Source organism: Eretmochelys imbricata, chromosome 23, assembly GCF_965152235.1.
Source record: "Eretmochelys imbricata isolate rEreImb1 chromosome 23, rEreImb1.hap1, whole genome shotgun sequence".
In the NCBI taxonomy this organism is placed as follows: Eukaryota; Metazoa; Chordata; order Testudines; family Cheloniidae; genus Eretmochelys; species Eretmochelys imbricata.
Window position 1 is genome coordinate 13,511,896 of NC_135594.1, and position 24,934 is coordinate 13,536,829.

The 24,934-nt window shown below is 55.4% G+C and overlaps 2 protein-coding genes across 2 annotated transcripts in view; one reads left to right on the forward strand and one right to left on the reverse strand.

Moving 5' to 3' along the window:
• Positions 1 to 24,934, forward strand: part of LOC144279334 (alpha-1B-glycoprotein-like) — a 937,253-nt gene that overhangs the window by 175,230 nt on the left and 737,089 nt on the right. The gene's annotated exons all lie outside the window — the stretch shown is intronic.
• LOC144279010 (alpha-1B-glycoprotein-like) overlaps positions 1 to 24,934 on the reverse strand; it is a 78,925-nt gene that overhangs the window by 30,068 nt on the left and 23,923 nt on the right. The window contains 3 exon segments of the mRNA XM_077840425.1: positions 7,375 to 7,620; positions 19,062 to 19,095; positions 21,443 to 21,460. Coding sequence (XP_077696551.1) covers positions 7,375 to 7,620; positions 19,062 to 19,095; positions 21,443 to 21,460 — 298 coding nt within the window.

Genomic DNA, 24,934 nt, shown 5'->3' on the forward strand with positions numbered 1-24,934 from the left:
TTGAGCCCGGGGGGCTGAGATCAGAACCCAGCCCTGCCCCCATGGTAGTCAGGGGGTAAATTGGGATCTACCCTGCGAGGTGTGACGGGGTAGGGAGTAGAGAATATTAACCTGGTAATGTTGCGTGGGAGTTTTACTAGTTGACTGTCTGCGTTGATACTAGATGATGGTGGGATATCAGGGTGTGACTTCTCTGTGGGATGATACTTGACGGCCAGCTCCTAACCTCAGCCCAGGAGCGGGTTGGGGCCAGGTGACACCTTCTGCCCGGGAAACTGGACCAAGGCTGGAGGAGGGGTCGGGGTGTGTGGCTGTGGGAGGCGGCTGGAGGGAGTTTCAGTTTGGAGTCGGCTGAGGGGGGAGGCCCAGAACCTGGGTCTGGGCTCCCCACCCCCGAAGAAGGACCCCACTGAGGGGTCCTGTTTTGTGTACCTACAAGCTCTGTTTTAGACAGTGTTCCTGTCGTGTAATAAGCCTTCTGTTTTACTGGCTGGCTGACAGTCACAGTGAACCGCAGGAAGTGCGGGGTGCAGGGCCCTGACTCCCCCACACTCCGCGACATGGGGTTCCTGGTCTAAATGTGGGTCATTTGAGGAAGCTGCTCCCAGGACAGGCACCCCAAGAAAACATATTAACAAAATCCCCCAGTTGTTCCAACAGGTTCCCATCCCTGTGATGAGTAGGGCGAGGTCTCAGTCCCCACCTCTGGAGAACACATGTCTGACAGGATCATCCCTTTGGGGGACTGGTGCCCCTCACCCCCACCCACATCCCTCGTCCCTAATGTGGAAATTCCCCCAGCTTCCCCATTCCCCACAGATATTCACGTCCCAAAGCCCCGCTCCGCCCAGCCAGCCAGCAGCCTGGAGAGGAGACAGCTTGTTAGAAACCGGATCACCGAGGAGGACAGTGAAAGCAGACACCATGATGGGGCAGTGAGGAGCCCCTCAGTGCTGCCACCAACGCCCCAGTGCCCAGCTCCACCCAACCTGAGGCCCGAGTGCGAGCGGAATGAGGAACAGCGCCAGGGGCTGCAGCCCCAGGAAGCCCGTGATGTGGTCAGCCCCTTTCTTCCCCATCAGATGGTTTCTCTGCAATCTCCTGCCCAAATCTACCACGGTCAGAGCAAAGCCAGCTCCCTGCCACGCCCAGCAAACCACATCCCCTCCTGCAGCTGCCTGGCCCCACCCCGCCCCGCCATGATCTCCCAGCCCCACATGGGAGCTGCCCAGTCCGGGGACCAGCTGGGAGCAGGGCAATCTCAGGAGGCATCAAGAGGTGCCCATGTTGCCCTGACCTTTTCCAACAGGCCCATCTAGCCTCCCTGGAGAAGCAGCTCAGAGCAGAGGAAGGCTTCCCCCATACACACACAGTGCCCCCCACGGAGTGCCCCCCTTCCATGAAGCAGGGCAGAGATTCCTTCCTGACCCACCCTGGAGCATGAGGGTGGATGGGGCCTGGCCAAACTCCTTCCCAGGTCGTGTCGCTGCAGAATCTATTCTTCGCCCAGTGACATGGCACAGAGATGGGACGGGTGGCTGGGAGGGGTTGTGGTTTCCGGTCCCCGTGAGTGGGGGAGGAAGGAATAAATGTAGATCCTGAGTTGTTAAAGGAACAGCCGATAAATCCGTGAAAGGGGAAGTCTGCCCAGAGCCGGCGCTCACGTCCTGTTTCTGGTACTGCCAGTGAAACTCTGAATCATAGAATATCAGGGTTGGAAGGGACCTCAGGAGGTCATCTAGTCCAACCCCCTGCTCAAAGCAGGACCAATCCCCAACTAAATCATCCCAGCCAGGGCTTTGTCAAGCCTGACCATAAAAACTTCCAAGGAAGGAGATTCCACCACCTCCCTAGGTAACGCATTCCAGTGTTTCATCACCCTCCTAGTGAAAAAGTTTTTCCTAATATCCAACCTAAACCTCCCCCACTGCAACTTGAGACCATTGCTCCTTGTTCTGTCATCAGCTACCACTGAGAACAGTCTAGATCCATCCTCTTTGGAACCCCCTTTCAGGTAGTTGAAAGCAGCTATCAAATCCCCCCTCATTCTTCTCTTCCGCAGACTGAACAATCCCAGTTCCCTCAGCCTCTCCTCATAAATCGTGTGTTCCAGTCCCCTCATCATTTTTGTTGCCCTCTGCTGGACTCTTTCCAATTTTTTCACATCCTTCTTGTAGTGTGGGGCCCAAAACTGGACACAGTCCTCCAGATGAGGCCTCACCAGTGTCGAATAGAGGGGAACGATCACGTCCCTCGATCTGCTGGCAATGCCCCTACGTATACATCCCAAAATGCCATTGGCCTTCTTGGCAACAAGGGCACACTGTTGACTCATATCCAGCTTCTTGTCCATTGTCACCCCTAGGTCCTTTTCCGCAGAACTGCTGCCTAGCCATTCGGTCCCTAGTCTGTAGCAGTGCATGGGATTCTTCCTTGCTAAGTGCAGGACTCTGCACTTGTCCTTGTTGAATCTCATCAGATTTCTTTTGGCCCTCTAATTTGTCTAGGGCCCTCTGTATCCTATCCCTCCCCTCCAGCGTATCTATCTCTCCTCCCAGTTTAGTGTCATCCGCGAACTTGCTGAGGGTGCAATCCACACCATCCTCCAGATCATTAATGAAGATATTGAACAAAACCGGCCCCAGGACCGACCCTTGGGGCACTCCACTTGATACCAGCTGCCAGCTAAACATGGAGCCATTGATCACTACCCGTTGACCCCGACAATCTAGCCAGCTTTCTATCCCCCTTATAGTCCATTCATCCAGCCCATACTTCTTTAACTTGCTGGCAAGAATACTGGGGGAAACAATGTCAAAAGCTTTGCTAAAGTCAAGGAACAACACGTCCACTGCTTTCCCCTCATCCACATAGCCAGTTATCTCGTCACAGAAGGCAATTAGATTAGTCAGGCATGACTTGGCCTTGGTGAATCCATGCTGACTGTTCCTGATCACTTTGCTCTCCTCTAAGTGCTTCAGAATTGATTCCTTGAGGACCTGCTCCATGATTTTTCCAGGGACTCAGGTGATGCTGACTGGCCTGTAGTTCCCAGGATCCTCCTACTTCCCTTTTTGAAAGATGGACACTATATTAGCCTTTTTCCAGGCATCCGGGACTTCCCCGGATCACCATGAGTTTTCAAAGATAATGGCCAATGGCTCTGCAATCACATCCGCCAACTCCTTTAGCACTCTCGGATGCAGCGCATCCTGCCCCATGGACTTGTGCTCGTCCAGCTTTTCTAAATAGTCCCGAACCACTTCTTTCTCCACAGAGGGCTGGTCACCTCCTCCCCATGGTGTGCTGCCCTGGGCAGAAGTCTGGGAGCTGACCTTGTTTGTGAAGACAGAGGTAAAAAAAGCATTGAGTACATTAGCTTTTTCCACATCCTCTGTCACTAGGTTGCCTCCCTCCTTCAGTAAGGGGCACACACATTCCTTGACTTTCTTCATGTTGCTAACATACCTGAAGAAACCCTTCTTGTTACTCTTAACATCTCTTGCTAGCTGCAACTCCAGGTGTGATTTGGCCTTCCTCATTTCACTCCTGCATGCCTGAGGAATTTTTTTATAAACCTGATGCAGCTACCCTGTTATATACCACAGTTCGGGGAGGGGAATGGGGTCTAGTGATTGGGCGGGACGGGCTGGGAGCCAGGACTCCTGGGTTCTCTCCCTGGCTCTGGTTGGGGGGTGGGATCTGGTGCTTAGAGAAAAAGGACACAGATTCGAGCCAGCCCCCTAGAGGTGAAAGGCCCCATGTCCCTTCCCCAGCCCATTCCCGGGGCAGCGGGTCTGCACAGCTCAGGGCCTAGGGCAGAGCTCACAGCGGGTCGACAGCTGAGCAGAGTTTCCCTCTCCCCCCTCAGGATGCTGCGAAAGGGACACAGGGGTTGGGAGAGAGCTGACCAGCCCCCCAGAAAGGGGAGGGGGCAAGATCACGGGGACAGAGCTCAAGAGAAACTGGCCCCCCCGGCAGATGCCCCAGCTCTGGCTCCCCAGCTCATTTGCCCTTCACCCCCCCTGACATTCAGGCATTGGGGCCATCAGCCCCCCCCATTCTGCCCCCTGGCCTGCGTCCCCTCCCCCATTCTGTCCCCCCCAGCCTGTAGTTCCCTCACGTCCACCCCATCATGGCCCCTGCCTTCCTAGTTCTGACCTGTCCCCTATCCCTTCATCCCCCGTTGTGCCCCTCATGCCCCATGTCCTGTCCCCTGTTCTGCCCCCCATCCCCCTGACCTCCCCGTTGTAGGGAAGGGACACCTGGCTGACCTCAGTTAAGTGGCCGCCCCTTCGCCCCCTGCAGCCCTCGCAGGGCAGCTATGCTGGCCCCTGGCTAAGATGGCCAACGCCTCAACCTGGGGGCAGGAACAATCCTGTCCCCCCTGTGATGGGTTGGATCACAGGAAACCCCCGTGGGACTGCCAACTGATTTGCTGAGACTTCTTCTGCCCCTGCTTTCCCTGCCAATTTGGGACTCCACAACCCTGCCTGGTTTGAGCCAGACACGCTATCCTGTTACAAATCAAGACCCAGGTCTGAACAACGTCCCACAAAAGCTGCAGGCTTAACTGAAAACAGATTAAGAAATGTTCCTGTCTCCAACACCCAGATGCCCAGTTCCCAATGGGGTCCAAACCCCAAATAAATCCGTTTTACCCTAGATAAAGCTTATAGAGGGTAAACTCATAAACTGTTCGCCCTCTATAACACAGAGAGATATGCACAGCTGTTTCCTCCCTCCCTCCCCCCACCCTCCCAGGCTCGGTATTAATACATACTCTGGGTTAATAAGTAAAAAGTGATTTTATTAAATACAAAAAGTAGGATTTAAGTGGTTCCAAGTAATAACAGACAGAACAAAGTTCTAGGCAGTTCTTAAGTATCTAGGGGGTGGGGTAAGGGTGTGTGATCCTTGCAGAGCCCTAGAGGGCAGGTGTGTGCAGGGGTCTGGACACAGAGAATGGCCGACACCCTGTTTCCTGGCCACTGATGGCCTGGCCCTTCCCCCCTGCAAGGTGAGAGCTAAAGGGTTGGAGAACAGGGTTATCAGGAAAGGAGGACTTGTGGCACCTTAGAGACTAACCAATTTATTTGAGCATGAGCTTTGGTGACCTCCTGGCCCGGGACAGGGACAAAGCCCAGAGGAGGAGGGGCAGGAGGGAGTTTCAGTTTGGGGCTGGCTGGGGACATGGAGTGAAGGGCAGACGTGATTGTCTGGCTCACTGCCCCCCAGAATGGACCCAGCTGAGGGGTCCTGTTCTCTGCACCTACAAGCTCTGTGTTAGACCATGTTCCTGTCGTCTAATAAACCTCTGTTTTACTGGCTGCCTGAGAGTCACGTCTGACTGCGGAGTTGGGAGGCAGGACCCTCTGGCTTCCCCAGGACCCCGCCTGGGCGGACTCGCTGGGGGAAGCGCACGGAGGGGCAGAGGATGCTGAATGCTCCGAGGTCAGACCCAGGAAGGTGGAGCCGGGTGAGCTGTGTGTCCTGCAGACAGGCTGCTCACAGAAAGGAGACTGCCCCAGAGTCCTGACTGGCTTCATGGGGAGCAGATCCAGAGCATCACCCAGGGAAACCGTGACAGTAGCATAAAACATATTCCAGTTATGTCAAATATACATTCATAAGCATATTTCCATAAAGAATTATGGGGTGTGTCATGGACTCCCAGGTCATGCCCACTCTCAGCCCCGTACGGTCCCTGGGAAAAACCCCCTTCAGTGCGACAGCCCTTCTCGGGGGTCCACTCTCTCTCGGGGGTTAGGCCCCTCCGCCTCCTGGAACCGCACCTCTCTGAGCCTTAGCACACCTGTCTCTTGCCATGGGACCCCTCAGGCAGTCCACTTGCTCTGGCACCCCAGGGTCCCCACTCCCAGAGGGAATAATGCCCCCCTGATCTCTAGCCCGGAGCGACTCTCAGCCAGCGTAACACAGGAGGGTTTATTGAGCATCTGAACCCAGCACAGGAAACTCTCTGGGCCTCAGACCTGGCCTCCCTCAGCACAGCACATCCCAGTCTCCCCTGCATCCAGGTGGGCTCTGCCTGCTCCCTCCCTCCAGCCCCAAGCCCCCCTGCTTCCCAGCTGGGCATCTGATCTCACCGGCCCCAAGCCCCCCCGTCCATTGTCTTCTCTCCAGGTAAACAGGGTCGCCTGGGCCCCCTCTCCCCTCTTCTGTCCTCTGGCTGGAACCGGCTGGTCAGGTCACCAGGATCCTCTCTTCACAGCCCATTGTCCTTTCACTGGCCGGACCAGCTGTGACTCCTGAGCTGGGCCTCCCGGTCACCAGGTCACCAGTCGCTGGGGTCTCCATTCTCCAGGGCATTGACCGGGGTCCCAAGTTCCGTCGCACGTCCTCTGTACCAATAAACTCCCTCTCCCACCACCTCGTGAAATCAGTAACACTCAGGGAAACTGAGTCCCACCTACTCTGCATGCAAACCATTGGAAAAACCAAGGAAAAGCCAAGAAACGCCCCCACTTCGTCACAGTGGGGAGCAGGGGTTGCCCCTATTGTTAAGGGGACATCATGGGCCCCAGAGAGGGAGGTTATTGCCCTAGATCTCCTCCTAGATCATGCCCCTTCCCTGAGATCCCCCCACAGCTTCCAGGCAGTGACCTGCAGGGCAGGAGTCATCGGGGGAGCTGGGGGTCTACCAGTGGTGGAGGGGCAGTGGGGTTGTTTCTCTATCCCCCCATCTCAATGAGCCCCTCCCCGAGGTGTCTGGGCCCCACTCACCTGGATTCACTGCCCCCGTCCCCCCCAACCAGCCCTAGCCCCTGGGCACCACGAGCCTGTTTCCAGAGCTGGTTTGATGGTACCTGGCCCTGTGCTGCCTGGGCGGGTGGGAGTCGGCGCCACTCCAGGCTGGGTCAGGTTGGTTCCCCCTGTGGGAATAAAACAAGCACCTGTCAGGGGCCGGAGGAGGGACTGAAACAGCGACTCAGTGATCTCTCCCTCTCCCCACCTCGATTCAGCATCGCTCGTCACTGTCATTCCCGGAGGCAGGGGGGAAGGATTTTTGTGGCTGGGGACGGTGCCGGCTTGGCAGCCCCTGGGCCCCAACTCATCTATGCATCCCCAGAGTAGGGACAGCCCTGGGAAAGGCCCCCTGCTCTGATGCTGTCCCTGGGGGCAGGGATCCCCCTCCCTCGGCCCCAAATCTCCAGCAGCTGCTGCTGCTCCCAAGTTGGGGACCCCCACCCCAGTCCTAGTGACTCCATCCCCGCTTCCCAAACAGGCATCTCCTCTGCTTTGCCCAGGGCTCATGGCGGAGCCTGGCGCTGAGCATCCTGTCAATGCGGAGCTCCCCCGAGTGTCCGGCTGGGCATCGGGTTGGGAGTGAAGATGCCAAGCCGGGCCCTTCACCTGCTACCACCAGCTCCACGGGGTCACTGGGCTCTGACCAGACAGGCAGGTCTGCTTTGGTGCTATATCGGCAGCTGTAGCTCCCTGTGTCTCTCCGGCTCACACTGCTGATGGGAAACTCAGCCATGTCCCCAGCCGGCTCCGCGTCCTGCAGCCCGTTCGGGTTTCCATCTTGGTACAGAAGGAACCTCACGTTCTGGTGCCGACCCCGACACCGGATGCTCACGGCTCCCCCATCTGCTGGGACTCAGGGAGATGGAGGGTTTGGGGTAGTAGGTCTCTGCAGTGAGAAGGAGACAGGCCATGAGACAGACCCCGGCACAGTCTCTGCACCTGTCCTCACCGCACGGTCCCAGACATGGGACCCCTGGGAGAAAACCCAGCCAGAGGAACCTCTCCGAGATCCCAGAGATTCCTGGGAGCTCCGACTGAAGCTGCCCGAGGACCTAAATCCACAGCACCCCTCTGTACCTGTCTATCTACTTAATGGGCCCCCCCAGCCCAGTGTCCCCCCTCCCCATCCCTGCCCCATGGGATCAGATCCCTGGGCCCATCCTGCCAGTATCATCCCCCCACCCCCCGGATCAGACCCACAGGTCCTCACAGCCGCTGTCTCGTACCCAGCAGCCGCCAGCAGCTGCTGCGTCTCTGGCAGGCGCTGGGAACCTCTCGGGCTGGCGGCACCGGGCGGGGCCAGATTGTGTCTGGTACAACAACACCCGGCTCCTCCCCAGCGCTTCACACCCGCAGATCTCACAGCGCTTCACAGAGGGGGCAGGGCATCAGCCCCATTTTACAGAGGGGGAAACTGAGGCAAAGAAGAGGGTAGGGACTTGGCCAAAGTCCCCCAGAAAATCATGGCAACACCAGGAACGGCAGCCAGCTCTCCTGAGTCCCAGCCCCTGCGCTCTCCCCACTAGGCCACACGGCCACCCAGGGAGTGTCAGCCCGCCTCAGGGCCGTAGTCCGTACAGCATTGGTGGGCTAGTGGCTACAGTAGAGGACTGAGATCCAGGGTTATATCCCCAGCTCTGGGAGCAGAGTGGGGTCTAGAGGTGGGGGTGGGGAGGCCTGGGGGCCATAATTCCTGGGTTTGATCCCAGCACAGAGAGGGGAGTGGGGTCTAGTGGTTAGATCGGGAGGGGGCTGGGAGTCAGAGGTGCTGGGTGCTGCACAGACACAATGAGAAAAAGCCTCCACCCTAAAGCCAAGCCCTGACTATCTAACCAGACACGAGGTACAGGAGGAATGATTGTCCCCAGTTCATACAAGGGGAAATGGAGGCACAGGCGGGTTGAGTGACACCCCAAGGTCCCCTGGGGGCAGGGATCCCCCCTCCCTCCGCCCCAATCTCCAGTGGCTGGGAACCCCCCAGTGACTCCGTCCCCACTCCCCAGCCGAGCGTCCCCTCTGCTGGGCCCATGATGCTGAGCATCCCATTGGCATGGAGAACCCCTGTAGGTCAGGCTGGGTGTGGGGCTGGGAGCCGGGACGCCGAGCCGGGCCCCTCACCTACTACAACAATCCGCACGATATCACTAGGATCCGACCAGTTGGGCGGCTCCGATCCAGAGCGAGATCGGCAGCTGTAGGCCCCTCCGTCTTCCCGCCTGGCGCTGGGGATGGTGAATTCAACCCCGCCCAGCTTCCAGATTTCGATTCCACCTTTATACAGAAATAACCTCCTGGCCTCGCACCAACACTGACAGTGGATGGTGACGGCTCCCCCCAGGGCGATCACCTCGCTGGGGCTGGCGGAGATGGAGGGTCCGGGCGTAAAGAGCTCTGCGTTCACACACAAACAGGAGTGAGATGGAGAGACACAAACCCCTCCCCGTGTGTCTGTAACCTGCCCCTAGCGCCCAGCCCCAGGGACAGCGCCAGGGCTAACAGACACCTCACTGCATCCACAGGGAACCTGTGGGCCGGGTTCTGATCTCAGCCCCCTGGGGTCAACCGGGAGTCACCCCTGAGTGCACTGGGGGCAGGGCTGGGGTTAATCCAGGGGGGTTGATTTGAGGTTTGGGGGGAAGGTTCTGGGCTCAGCTAGTCTGTTCTCCCCCATCCTTAACTTTCTCCCACCGTTCATTGATACTCACGTCCAGACACCCCACTCCACCCGACCAGCCAGCAGCCCGGAAAGAAAACTGTTTGTTAGGGACCAGATCCCAGAATGACTGGAGTCTGCACCATGGTCTCAGATCGATTCCCCCCACTCCCCGCCCCCGACCCACCCATGGTGACACGCACCAAGGAAGAGGACAGTGAGATGAGAGCAGATGCCATGATGGGGCAGGGGGGGCGGTCTCAGCGCTGCCACCAATGCCTCGGTGCCCAGCTCCACCCAGCCCCGAATAAGGCACCAAGCCAGGGGCTGTAGCCACAGGAAGCCGGCGATGTCTCAACTCTTCCTGTATCCATCACACCTTGTCTCTAATCTACCGGCCAAATCTAGCGCGGACAAAGTAAGCAGAGGTACCTGCAAAACCCAGGAAATCCTGGGACCATCAGCCTGGCCAGGTGTCATGCAGCTCGCAGCATGTCCCTATGTCTGTGGGGAGTGGGGACAGGTCACCCGCAGTGTACCCTGCAGCCTTGGGGAAGGTGCACTAGGCTGGTAGCCAGGAGACCACGGGGTCTGGTCTTCAATCTTCAACTGACCACTGCGAATATTTCCGTGCAGATCCTCCTTCTCATTACTTTCTGGGTTCTAACCTGGATGATGACCCATATCGGTAAAAGTAATATGATCATGCAATTAAAGTATGATGTCATAATGCACAAGGGGGCAGAGCTAAGAGTGTTCAGGATACCGTAACTGAGGCATTTCCTGGTGCTGGAGGGTTTGACTCCGCAGCCTTCCCGCTCAGCCTGCCAACCTGCCCACCTGCGACACGAGCCGTGGCACCGTGTGAGGAGCAGGCGTGATGGGGAACACCTGGGTTTGCTGCCCCTTGGGCCCTAGCTGAGCGGTGATGATGGGTTTACACTGTAACGCCTGGTTCTAAGGGGCTTTTCTCAGCGTGTGAATTAAATCAACCAGGTTCAAAACAAAACTGGAGAAAGAAATTCCATCCCGGGCCCCAAGCCGGTCACCAGCCAGGAGAGACCCAGTGACCTTCTAATGCCCCTGTCAAGGTTCCTCCCCCACTCTGAACTCTAGGGTACAGATGTGGGGACCTGCATGAAAAACCTCCTAAGCTTATCTTTACCAGCTTAGGTCAAAACTTCCCCAAGGTACAAAATATTCCACCCGTTGTCCTTGGATTGGCCGCTACCACCACCAAACTAATACTGGTTACTGGGGAAGAGCTGTTTGGACGCGTCTTTCCCCCCAAAATACTTCCCAAAACCTTGCACCCCACTTCCTGGACAAGGTTTGGTAAAAAGCCTCACCAATTTGCCTAGGTGATTACAGACCCAGACCCTTGGATCTTAAGAACAATGAACAATCCTCCCAACACTTGCATCCCCCCTTTCCTGGGAAATGTTGGATAAAAAGCCTCACCAATTTGCATAGGTGACCACAGACCCAAACCCTTGGATCTGAGAACAATGAAAAAGCATTCAGTTTTTTACAAGAAGACTTTTAATAAAAAAATAGAAGTAAATAGAAATAAAGAAATCCCCCCTGTAAAATCAGGATGGTAGATATCTTACAGGGTAATTAGATTCAAAAACAGAGAGAACCCCTCCAGGCAAAACCTTAAGTTACAAAAAAGATACACAGACAGAAATAGTTATTCTATTCAGCACAATTCTTTTCTCAGCCATTTAAAGAAATCATAATCTAACACATGCCTAGCTAGATTACTTACTAAAAGTTCTAAGACTCCATTCCTGGTCTATCCCCAGCAGAAAACAGAATATAGACAGACACACAGACCCTTTGTTTCTCTCCCTCCTCCCAGCTTTTGAAAGTATCTTGTCTCCTCATTGGTCATTTTGGTCAGGTGCCAGCGAGGTTACCTTTAGCTTCTTAACCCTTTACAGGTGAGAGGAGCTTTCCCCTGGCCAGGAGGGATTTCAAAGGGGTTTACCCTTCCCTTTATATTTATGACACGCCCCCCAAATCTCAGCTAGGGTGAAACACTGGCTGGGATTTCTTCCTGGAGCTCTAGGAAAAACAAACAGAGTTAATAAGACACATGCAGCTCTAAATATACTACCAAGTACATAAAGACTAACAATATTTTCCACATCTCAAGGACGATTTTAACCAGTTGATTCTGGGAAACTTTCACGGGAGAGTGCATCAGCCACTTTGTTAGAAGCTCCTGAGATGTGTTGGATGTCGAAATCAAAATCTTGGAGAGCTAAACTCCACCGAAGAAGTTTTTTGTTAGTTTCCTTGACGGTGTGAAGCCACTTCAGTGCAGCATGGTCGGTTTGCAGGTGGAAACGTCGTCCCCAAACATATGGGCGTAGCTTTTCCAGAGCGTAGACAATGGCGTAACATTCTTTTTCAGTGACTGACCAGTTGCTTTCCCTCTCAGACAGTTTTTTGCTGAGAAACACTACAGGGTGGAATTCTTGATCAGGTCCTTTCTGCATTAAAACTGCTCCCACACCACGCTCGGACGCATCTGTGGTTACTAGGAACAGTTTGTCAAAGTTTGGGGCCCTTAGTACAGGGTCAGACATGAGTGTCGCTTTAAGCTTGTTAAAGGCCTTCTGACACTTTTCGGTCCACTGAACAGCATTTGGCTGTTTCTTTTTGGTTAGGTCTGTCAGTGGGGCAGCGATTTGGCTGTAGTGCGGTACAAATCGTCTGTAATAACCAGCCAAGCCTAAGAAGGATTGAACCTGTTTCTTTGACTTTGGGACAGGCCACTTTTGGATAGCATCCACTTTGGCCTGTAGGGGGCTGATAGTTCCTTGACCCACCTGGTGTCCAAGGTAAGTCACTCTGTTTAGGCCTATTTGACACTTCTTAGCCTTAACAGTTAGTCCTGCCTCCCTTATGCGCTCAAGGACTTTTTGTAGATGTTCCAGGTGGTCTGCCCAGGAATCCGAAAATATGGCCACATCGTCAAGGTAGGCGACTGCATATTCTCCTAATCCCGCTAGGAGACCATCTACAAGTCTTTGGAAAGTGGCGGGTGCATTTCGCAGCCCGAAAGGGAGTACATTAAATTCATACAGCCCGAGATGTGTGATGAAGGCTGACCTTTCCTTGGCAGATTCATCTAGCAGTACCTGCCAGTACCCCTTGGTTAAGTTCAAGGTAGAGATGAAATGGGCCCGTCCCAGTTTCTCTAATAGTTCATCTGTGCGTGGCATTGGATAGTTGTCTGGGCGAGTTACAGCATTTAGCTTACGGTAGTCCACGCAAAAATGTATTTCCCCATCTGGTTTGGGAACTAGAACCACTGGAGATGCCCATGCACTGCCAAAGGGGCGGATTACACCCATCTGTAACATATCCTGGATCTCCCGTTCTTTAGCAGTTTTAGCTTGAGGAGACACCCGGTAAGGTTGGACCCTAATTGGGTGAGCATTACGTGTGTCAATGGAGTGGTATGCCCGTTCAGTCAGTCCTGGGGTGGCTGAGAACGTTGGCGCGTAGCTAGTGCACAGCTCCTGGATCTGCTGTCGCTGCATACGCCCAAGGGTCATGGAGAGGTTCACCTCTTCCACACCACCACCACATTTCCCTTCGTAGTAGACACCTTCGGGCCACTCAGCGTCGTCTCCTCCGTGGGCTGTAAACTGACAAACCTTTAATTCTCTGGAATAAAAGGGCTTTAGAGAATTAATATGGTACACCTTAGGCTTTCGGTTGGAGGTGGGGAATGCTATGAGATAATTAACAGCTCCCAGGCGCTCCTGGACCGTGAATGGCCCTTCCCACGATGCTTCCATTTTATGGGCCTGGAGCGCCTTTAAGACCGTGACCTGGTCTCCTACTTTGAAGGAACGCTCTCTGGCATGTTTATCATACCAGGCTTTTTGCTCTTTTTGAGCATCCTGTAAGTTTTCTCTAGCAAGGGCTAAAGAGGTTCGGAGGGTGTTTTGTAGGTTGGTTACAAAGTCCAGAATGTTAGTTCCTGGAGAAGGTGTAAATCCCTCCCATTGCTGCTTCACCAACTGCAATGGCCCCTTAACCTCACGGCCATATACAAGTTCAAATGGGGAAAACCCTAAACTGGGATGTGGTACAGCTCTGTAGGCAAAGAGCAACTGCTGCAATACTAGGTGCCAATCATTGGAGTGCTCATTTACGAATTTACGTATCATGGCCCCCAAAGTTCCATTAAACTTCTCCACCATGCCATTTGTTTGATGGTGGTAAGGAGTGGCAACCAAGTGATTTACCCCATGAGCTTCCCAAAGGTTTTTCATAGTTCCTGCCAGGAAATTAGTCCCTGCATCTGTGAGGATGTCGGAGGGCCAACCTACCCTGGCAAAAATGTCTGCTAGTGCCTGGCACATACTTTTAGCCCTGGTGTTGCTTAGAGCTACTGCTTCCGGCCATCGGGTGGCAAAATCCATGAAAGTCAGTATGTACTGCTTTCCTCTGGCTGTCTTTTTCGGAAAAGGACCCAGAATATCCACAGCTACTCGCTGAAATGGAACTTCAGTGATGGGGAGTGGCTGGAGAGGGGCTTTGACCTGGTCTTGGGGTTTTCCCACTCTTTGGCACACCTCACAAGACTGGACATAGGTAGAAACATCCTTGCCCATTCCCTCCCAGTGGAATGACCCCCCCAAACAGTCTTTGGTCCTGTTCACCCCAGCATGGCCACTAGGGTGATCGTGGGCTAAGCACAAGAGCTTGGCTCGGTATTTAGTTGGAACTACCAACTGTCTCTGAGGATGCCAGTCTTCCTGGTGTCCACCAGAAAGTTTCCTTGTATAAAAGTCCTCTTTCTACAACAAACCTGGATCGATTAGAAGAGCTGAGAGGCGGTGGGTTGCTCCGTGCCGCCGTCCAAGCTCTCTGGAGGCTTTCATCTGCTTCCTGTTTGGTCTGGAACTGTTCCCTTGATGCTGGAGACATCAGTCCCTCATTGGATTGTGGACCTAGGCTTGGTCCCTCTGGAAGCGATATAGGGGATGGAGCTGTTTCTGTTGACTGTGAACCGCTCTCCACTGGTGCACTATGTTGGGATTCAGGCTCCGGCTGAGCCTCTTGTGTCGGGTTATCGGCTGCTGCCAGTTCAGGGTCGGTGGGGCCCTCTGGTGTTGAGGTTGCAAGTACTGGATTCAGTGCTGACACTGGGTCTGGTGTTGGTTGTTCGGCTGGTTCCGGTTCTGGGACTGGTTCCGTCTGGGTCTCTGGGACTGGATCCACTACTGCTGTTGCAGACATTGGCCTGGGGTCCGGGTCCATCACCTCTGACCGGGTCCTGATAGAAGTTTCCGGAACAGAGCTAGGCCTCACGGCTTGTTTAGCCTGGCTGCGGGTGACCGTTCCCACCCTCTTGGCCTGCTTCACATGATTGGCCAAGTCTTCCCCCAACAGCATGGGGATGGGATAATCATCATAGACTGCAAAAGTCCACATTCCTGACCAGCCCTTGTACTGGACAGGCAACTTGGCTGTAGGCAAATTGAAAGAGTTGGACTTGAAGGGTTGAATCGTCACTTGGATCTCTGAGTTGATTAAATTGGGGTCCACTAAGGAAGCATGGATAGCTGACACTTGTGCTCCGGTGTCCCTCCACGCGGTGACCTTCTTCCCGCCCACACTCACAGTTTCCCTCCGCTCCAGGGGTATCTGGGAGTATCTGGGCCTGTGGACTTCTGGTGTGATTCCGGTGCAATGAACTGTAATCTGTTGGGGTTCTTGGGGCAGTTGGCCTTTACATGCCCCAGCTCGTTACATTTAAAACATCGTCCAGCTGACGGGTCACTGGGGCGAGGAGGGTTGCTGGAGAACGGGGTGGTGGGATGATAAGGGGTCTGGAGGGTTCTTTGGGAGGTAGGTGGGGCTTTGGGCGGCCCCCGGTAATAGGGTGTGGTCTGGGGTGGTCCCTTCTGGTCTCCACTCCAACTGCGGCCAGTTTTCTTCTTCTCTGCCACCTCCACCCATCTGGCTCCAATCTCTCCTGCCTCGATTACAGTTTTGGGCTTCCCATCTAGGATGTATCTTTCTATTTCCTCAGGAACACCCTCTAAGAATTGTTCCATTTGCATTAGGAAGGGCAAATTTACTGGAGATTCAACACTTGCTCCTGATATCCAGGCATCCCAATGTTTCACAATGTGGTAGGCATGTCGGGTAAATGACATGTCTGGTTTCCACCTTAGGGCTCTGAACCTCCGACGAGACTGCTCGGGTGTTATCCCCATTCTGACTCTCGCCTTGGATTTAAACAGTTCATACTTGTTCATGTGTTCTTTAGGCATTTCAGCTGCCACCTCAGCTAAGGGTCCACTGAGCTGCGGCCTCAGCTCTTCCATGTATGGGTCAGTAGAGATGTTGTACCCAAGGCAGGCCCTTTTGAAGTTTTCTAAGAAGGCCTCAGTATCATCACCTGCCTTGTAGGTGGGGAACTTTCTGGGATGGGAAGTGGTACCTGGAGAAGGATTGCTAGGGGTTGTTGGTATATTCTGCTGGGCCTTTATCCTCTCCACCTCCTCCACATGCTTCCTCTCTTTTTCCTTCTCCTCCAGTTCTTTGTCCCTTGCTTCCATGGCTCTCCTGTGAGCAGCCGCTTGGTGTTGTTCTGCTTCTCTCGCTGCCTCCCTTTCTTGTTCCTTCTTCAGCCGCATGAGTTCTATCTGTCTTTCATGTTCCCTTTGTCTTTCCTCAGCCTGAAATTTGGCTAATTCGAGCTGTAGTCGAGCCGCGGATTTTGTCATTCTAACCTCTCTGTTTTTAACTAACTTTACACCCGAGGTTTAGAAATAAACAAACAAAACTTGGCTGTAAAATTTTGCTGTGCTGGAATAGAATACCTATTCTCTGATAGTGATTGTCAGCCTACAGAAAAAGACAATTCCCTTGTCTCTGCTCTGGGCCCAAATTAAAGCAAAAAACCTCCAACAACTTGGAAACCTGCTTACCCAGCCCAAAGAAAAAGCAAATGGGTAGAACACACACCCCCTATTTACTTTTAGGAAGAAAAGAAAAAAAAAACCTCTGGATTGGAAGACTGTGAATTTCCCTGCAGGAGTTAAGTACCCTGCCTCCAGGCAAAGAAAACCTGCAATTCACAAAGATAATCCCCTTTTGTCTCTGCTTGGCCACAAAGCAGAGAAAAAACAAGCTGCTTTCAGTTTCAGCTGCTTTCTGGACTTCCTTTCCAAAGAGAAAAAAAAAATTTCCTTTTTAAAATCTGTATTTCTAGTTCAAAAAAATCTCAACTGGATCTCAAAATGATTTCAGGTTAATCCCACCACTATGCCACCATGTCAAGGTTCCTCCCCCACTCTGAACTCTAGGGTACAGATGTGGGGACCTGCATGAAAAACCTCCTAAGCTTATCTTTACCAGCTTAGGTCAAAACTTCCCCAAGGTACAAAATATTCCACCCGTTGTCCTTGGACTGGCCACTACCACCACCAAACTAATACTGGTTACTGGGGAAGAGCTGTTTGGACGCGTCCTTCCCCCCAAAATACTTCCAAAACCTTGCACCCCACTTCCTGGACAAGGTTTGGTAAAAAGCCTCACCAATTTGCCTAGGTGACTACAGACCCAGACCCTTGGATCTTAAGAACAATGAACAATCCTCCCAACACTTGCACCCCCCCCTTTCCTGGGAAATGTTGGATAAAAAACCTCACCAATTTGCATAGGTGACCACAGACCCAGACCCTTGGATCTGAGAACAATGTAAAAGCATTCAGTTTTCTTACAAGAAGACTTTTACTAAAAATAGAAGTAAATAGAAATAAAGAAATCCCCCCTGTAAAATCAGGATGGTAGATATCTTACAGGGTAATTAGATTCAAAAACAGAGAGAACCCCTCTAGGCAAAACCTTAAGTTACAAAAAAAGATACACAGACAGAAATAGTTATTCTATTCAGCACAATTCTTTTCTCAGCCATTTAAAGAAATCATAATCTAACACATACCTAGCTAGATTACTTACTAAAAGTTCTAAGACTCCATTCCTGGTCTATCCCCGGTAAAGACCAGCATATAGACAGACACACAGACCCTTTGTTTCTCTCCCTCCTCCCAGCTTTTGAAAGTATCTTGTCTCCTCATTGGTCATTTTGGTCAGGTGCCAGCGAGGTTACCTTTAGCTTCTTAACCCTTTACAGGTGAGAGGAGCTTTCCCCTGGCCAGGAAGGATTTCAAAGGGGTTTACCCTCCCCTTTATATTTATGACAGGAGTCACCAGAGCAGAATCGCTTGTTTCCAAAACAGCCAGGCTTTGTGGGGACGAACGGGTTCATTTCACTCTCCCGACAGACGGGAAGGGCAGGCGCTGACCGCGCTCCTAGCAAACAGACAGAAGGGAGGTGCGGGAAAGACAGGATGGAAATGGGGGTGAAATACGGCTTCTGGGGATGGTCTCGGGTGCTGGCCGTGAGTTAGTGACAAGTGGGTGCGTTGGCTGCAAGGCGACCCTGGTCCCTGCTGCTCGGACCCTGGGTGGTTACAATCTGGCCAGGGCCGCTCCCGGGTTGGGTCCGTTCTCCTTAGGCAGGACAAGTGGGGTGGGTGCCACACACCTGACTGCAGCATCCGATGGAAAGCCAGGAGAGTGAGCTAGGAGAGGACGAAAGACACAGCGGGGTGGCGAACAACCCAACCAGGGAAGGGAAAAGGATCTTGTCACGGAGTGTACAGAGTGTGGGGGAGTCCGGGGCCTGCACCCCTCTTCCTGGGATTCAATATGACTCTCAGCCAGCCAGTAAAATGGAAGGTTTATTGGACAATAGGAACCCAGTCTAAACCAGAGCTTGTGGGTACACCCAGGACCCCCTCAGTCCAGTCCTTCTGGGCGAGCAGGGAGCTCAGACCCAGCCCTGGGGATCCCTGTGTTCCTCCACCCAGCCCAAACCTGAAACTCCCCCCCCCCAGCAGGCTCTCTCCTCCAGCCTCTGTTCACATTCCTGGGCAGAGGTGTTACCTCCCCCTCCCCCTCCCGGCTCAGGTGACAGGCTCTCAGGTCTCCCATCCCCAGGGCACATTCCCAGGTCAACACTCCCCCGACCCTGCTGCGTCACATCGTCACATCTCTCCCCCCTTCCAGACTGAACTGAGCGGGGTCACTCTGACCAGTGACCTGGGGAAGTTCAGGGCCCCCTCTCCGGGACAATGCATCCGCTATCATGTTGGCACTTCCCTTCACGTGGACCACGTCCATGTCGTAATCCTGCAGGAGCAGGCTCCATCTCAGGAGCTTGGTGTTGGCTCCTTTCATCTGGTGCAGCCAGGTCAGGGGAGAGTGGTCGATGTAGACGGTGTAGAAGTGTCGCCCGAAGAGATAGGGCTCTAGTTTCTTGAGGGCCCACACCATGGCCAGGCACTCCTTCTCGATGGCCGCATAGTGTTGCTCCCGGGGTAGCAACTTCTTGCTCAGATACACGATGGGGTGTCTCTCCCCCTTTTCATCCTCCTGCATTAACACCGCCCCCAGTCCCATGTCTGAGGCGTCGGTGAACACCATAAAGGGCTTGTCACAGTCTGGGTTTGCCAGAACTGGGCCACTGACCAGAGCCTCCTTCAGTGCCCAGAAAGCCTCGGGGCACTGCTCAGTCCAGACCACCTTGTCTGGCTTCCCCTTCTTGCATAGCTCAGTGATGGGGGTGGCTATGGCGCTAAAGTGGGGCACAAATCTTTGGTAGTATCCTGCCATCCCAATAAAGGCTTGGACCTGCTTTTTGGTGTGGGGAGCGGGCCAGTCTCTGATCACCTCCACCTTGGCTGGTTCCGGCTTTAGGCGGCCGCTCCCCACCCGATAGCCCAGGTAAGATACTTCAGCCATCCCCACGTTGCACTTCTCCGATTTTACAGTCAGCCCAGCCCCCTGGAGTCGGTCCAGCACTTGTCTAACCTGGGACACGTGGTCCTCCCAGGTCTGGCTAAAGACACAGAGGTCATCAATATACGCCACGGCAAAACTCTCCATCCCCCTCAGAAGCTGGTCCACTAGGCGCTGGAAGGTGGCCGGCGCTCCCTTGAGGCCGAAAGGCAGGGTCAGGAACTCATAGAGCCCCAGAGGGGTGATAAAGGCCGATTTCAGTCAGGCATCTGCATCCAGCGGCACTTGCCAGTAGCCCTTTGTAAGGTCCATGGTGGTGAGGTACCGAGCTCCTCCCAGATTGTCTAGGAGCTCGTCCGGCCTGGGCATGGGGTAGGCATCAGATACAGTGATGGCATTGAGCTTCCGATAGTCCACACAGAACCGGACCGACCCGTCCTTTTTGGGAACCAGCACCACCGGCGAGGCCCAAGGGCTGGCAGATGGCTGGATCAACCCCAAAGCCAGCATGTCCCGGACCTCTCTTTCCAGGTCCTGAGCAGTTTTCCCTGTGACTCGGAAGGGGTAGCATCTTATCGGTGGGTGCGACCGTGTCTGCACCCGGTGGACAGTCAGATTAGTGCATCCAGGCTGGTTGGAAAACAGCTGTCGGTACGGATGCAGCACCCCCCAGACCTCAGCTTGCTGGGCAGGGGTTAGCTGATCCGAGAGGGGAATTGTTTCCAGTGGGGAACCAGCTCTGGTCCCAGGGAATAGATCTACTAAAGGGTCATCTCCCTGCTCTTCCCACTGTCCACACACGGCCAACACCACATTCCCCCTGGCATAATATGGCTTCATCTTATTCACATGGTACACCCGGCGGTGGTGCGCCCGGTTTGACAGCTCAGCCACATAGTTTACCTCATTGAGCTGCTTGATGACCTTGAAAGGGCCCTCCCAGGTGGCCTGTAGTTTGTTCTTTCTCACGGGGATGAGAACCATCACCTGATCCCCGGTGGCGTAGGCACGGGCCCGTGCCGTGCGGTCATACCAGACCTTCTGCTTCTTCTGGGCTCTGGCCAGATTCTCCCTGGCCAGGCCCATGAGTTCAGCCAGTCTCTCTCGGAAGATCAGGACATACTCCACCACTGACTCACCGTCGGGAGTGGCCTTCCCCTCCCACTCGTCTCTCATCAGGTCCAGGGGGCCCCTTACCCTCCTTCCATATAACAGTTCGAAAGGTGAAAATCCGGTAGACTCCTGGGGCACCTCCCTGTACGCGAACAGCAGGAGAGGTAAGTACTTGTCCCAATCCTGCGGGTGCTGGTTCATAAAGGTTTTCAGCATCATCTTTAGCGTCCCGTTAAACCTCTCCACCAGCCCATTGGACTGGGGGTGATAAGCTGAGGCCCAGTCGTGCTGGACCCCACATTTCTCCCACAAGCACCGTAGCAGGGCCGACATGAAGTTGGACCCTTGGTCTGTCAAGACTTCCTTGGGGAACCCCACTAGGCTGAAAATGGTCAGGAGCGCATCGGCCACAGTGTCTGCTTCAATGGAAGCTAAGGGCACTGCCTCGGGGTAGCGGGTGGCAAAATCTACCACCACCAGAATATATTTCTTCCCCAACCGGGTTGTCTTGCTGAGAGACCCCATGATGTCCATGGCCACCTTCTGGAAAGGCTTCTCTATGATGGGCAAAGGTCTCAAAGCCGCTTTCCCCTTGTCCCGGGCCTTCCCCACCCTCTGACAGGGGTCACAGGATCGGCAATACTGCCGGACCGTGGTAAAGACCCCGGGCCAGTAAAAGTTCTGTAGCAACCTCTGCCGGGTGCGCCGGATTCCCTGGTGCCCTGCGAGGGGGATGTCATGGGCCAGGTACAGGAGCTTGCGGCGATACTTCTGGGGGACCACCAGCTGCCTCCTGATCCCACAGGACTCTACTTCCCTTGTGGGAGCCCATTCTCGGTACAGGAACCCCTTCTCCCACAGGAACCTCTCCTGGCAACCTCTCCTCGTGGTTCGTCCCACACTGAGGTCGGTCAGGTTCCTGAGCTTCCGCAAGGAGGGATCTTTCCTCAACTCGGCCTGGAACTCAGCGGCTGGGGAAGGGATGGGGCCCGGTTCCCCCTCAGTGGCCAGGTCTGAGGCCTGAGCCTCTCTGAGCCGTGCCCCTCGGCGCTCCCTCCCCACCAGGGAAGGGTCCTGCGCCTCCGGTGTGGTACCCTCCCCAAGGTCAGGGTGCAGTGCCCCTCGCCGGCTCTGGCTACGGGTCACAACCAGGGCAGTCTGGGGCTTGCTTGGCCAGTCCTCTAGGTCTCCCCCCATCAAAACTTCAGTGGGCAAATGGTGGTGTACCCCCACATCCTTGGGGCCCTCCTTGGCCCCCCATTTCAGGTGTACCCTTGCCACGGGCACCTTAAATGGGGTCCCGCCCACCCCTGTCAGGGTCAGGTAGGTGTTGGGCACCACCCGATCTGGGGCCACCACCTCGGGTCGGGCCAGCGTCACCTCCACGCCCGTATCCCAGTATCCATTGACCTTCCTCCCATCCACCTCCAGGGGAACAAGGCACTCTCTCCGGAGGGACAACCCCGCGCCCCCCCTGTAAACCGAGCACCCTGAGTCCAGAGCCTCCAGCCCTCTGGCGGAGCTGGCCTGGGGTACTCTTCCCTCCGGAGCAGGTGGTAAACTGGTAGCCCCCCTTGCCTGGGTTGTCTGCCCCTCATCCAGCTGAATCCCTACCCAGTTAACCCTGGGTAGGTTGGGTCTGCTCAGTTTGTCCCTGAGCCCAGGGCACTGGGACCGTACGTGGCCTCTCTGGCCACAGTGATAGCAGCTCAGGTCACGTTGGTCCCCTCGAGCGGGTCGGAGGGGCCCGACGCCAGGCGTTCCCCTTTGGAATGGGGGTTCTCCCTGTTTCCCCACTGGGAGGCCCCATGGTGACTCTCTCTCTGCATCGGGGGGGGCCTGTCCTTTTGGGACTCCTCCCGGTTACCCCCTGACCGACTGTTCACAAACTCGTCAGCCAGCTGCCCTGCGTGCTGGGGGTTCTCGAGGTTTTTGTCCACCAACCACAGCTTCAGGTCGGAAGGGCACTGTTCATACAGTTGCTCCAGCACGATTAGGTCAAGCAGGTCCTCTTTAGCTTGGGCCCCAGCTGTCCACTTGCGGGCATATCCCTGCATCCGGTTGACCAGTTGTAGGTAGGTGACCTCAGGCGTTTTACGCTGACTCCGGAACCTTCTCCGGTACCTCTCGGGGGTCAGCCCAAACTCAAGGAGCAGGGCCTGTTTGAACAGTTCATAGTCCCCTGCCTCCGCCCCGTCATTCGGCTGTACACCTCCATGGCTTTGGGGTCCAATAAGGGGGTGAGAATCTGGAGCCTGTCTGCAGAGTCAACCCTGTGCATCTCGCAGGCATTCTCAAAGGCCGTCAGGAAGCTATCTATGTCCTCCCCGTCCTTCCGCTGGGCCAGGAAGCACTTATCAAAGCTCCTTGCAGTCTTGGGTCCCCCCGCACTCACCGCAGCTGGGGCCCCACTGCTCCTCAGCCTGGCCAGCTCCAGTTCATGCTGTCTTTGTTTGTCCTTCTCCTGACGTTCCCTCTCCTTCTCCTCCTGCTCATGTTGACCTTGTTTCTCCTCATGTTGACATTGTTTCTCCTCATGTTGACGTTGTTTCTCCTCATGTTGACGTTGTTTTTCACGGTCCTCCAGCTCCCTCATTTTCATCTCCATCTCCCATTCCAGCCGCCTCAGCTCCAGGGAAGGGGAGCTCCGCTGGGAGGATCCCCTGCTGGCTGCCGGGGTCAGGGTGCCTTCGGTCTTCACTGGGCTTCCCCCAACCCCTCCCCAAGGCATAGGTAGGAAGGGTCTCTGGGATGTCCTCGGCAGCAGTCTGATCCCTCCCAGCCCGGTCAGGCCCCAGGGCCCACGCTACGTCCACCGGGCGGCTTCCCTCAGGGGCAGGGATCGGGTCATCCAAGCGATCCCTCTCCTCCAACTGGGCAATCAGCTGTTCCTTGGTGGACCTCCCAGTGCGCAGCCCCCTCTGCCTGCACAGCTCCACCAGGTCACTCTTAAGGCCCCTTGCTGGCCACTCGCAGGCCGGGCAGCTTTCCACGGTTTCCAGGAAAAACCCCTCGTGTGCCAGTCCTTCTTGAGGTCACCACCTCTTTACCAGGGTCGAGCTGCAGACTCCTCCGTCCCTGGGACCGCTCGCTGCAATCCCCCGGGGGACCCTGTTACTCCAAAAGTCCTTCTCTGGTCACACACTCCCAGGGGTTAACCGCCCCCTGAAACCGTCTCTCTCAATCTTCAGCACACCTGGTCCCCGTCAATCCCCCTTCGTTTTACTGCTCCCCAGTCACTTACTGCAGGAAGCGCCGTTCACGGGGTGCAGTAGATCCCACCTCTGCCACCAGTTGTCACGGAGTGTGGGGGAGTCCAGGCCCTGCACCCCTCTTCCTGGGATTCACTGAGACTCTCAGCCAGACAGTAAAATGGAAGGTTTATTGGACAACAGGAACACAGTCTAAAACAGAGCTTGTGGGTACAACCAGGACCCCTCAGTCCAGTCCTTCTGGGGGAGCAGGGAGCTTAGACCCCAGCCCTGGGGTTCCCTGTGTTCCTCCACCCAGCACCAAACTGAAAACTAAACCCCCCCAAGCAGGCTCCCTGCTGCAGCCTCCGTCCACATTCCTGGGCAGAGGTGTCACCTCCCCCACCCCTCCTGGCTCAGGTGACAGGCTCTCAGGTCTCCCATCCCCAGGGCACATTCCCAGGTCAACACTCCCCTCTCCCTGCTGCCTCACATCCTCACACTCCCTGAGAGGGGCACCGTCTGCCCCCTCCCCCCTCACTTCCCCAAACAATCCTGGCCCGCGGCTCTGACCTTTGTGGGGAGCCTGTCTGCCCCCAAAGTCCTGCCTCCATCCTGACCCCTCTCCCCTCTACCCACTCTCCCAACCTACTTCGCCCAAACTCCCGGCTCCCCCCAGCTGGCTCCCCGCAAGCACCTGCTGTGGGGGGGTCCAGAAACGCCGGAGGCTAAATCACTCTGGGCCCTGTTGTGTCATGGAGACGCAATAAAGGGCCCGAGGTGCGAACACGCCCCAGCCCCTGCCCCACACTGAACAGGGTTAAACACGGGCTTGGGCGGGGTCCAGAGCCCGCAGCCTGCTCAGCTCCATGGCAAACCCCCAGTGACCCCTGGGACCGGCTGTGACAGACCCAGCAGAGCAGGAACCAGGGAGCCGTGGCAGGCGCCGTGTGAAACGAGGGGTTCCGGCCCCGGCCCCATTCGCTGGAGCGAGTCTCTAGCCGGAAAATCCCCCGGGTTTGGGCATCTCCCCACTGGCCCCAGAGACGCTAGCGACTGTCCTGGGGGGCAGAGGAGCCAGTGGAGCTGGGCTGGATCTGGTGTCGCCGCGGCTGCTATGAAAGTCCAACCCCATTTCCTCCCAGGTTGGGGGTTCAGCCAGAGGAGGGGCGATGGCGTCGCGGTCCCTCTCTCCAGCCGCTCTGCTCAGGACGTCTCCACGGAGCAGGGTCCGGACAGCGCGGGGGGCCCAGGAGACGGGGGGTGGCAGCCAGGAGGGTGAAGCAAGTCTCTTTCTTTAAGGCCCCAAAGGGTGGTGGGTGGCACAGCCCGTCCCCGCAGTATTTTATCCACCAATGAGTCC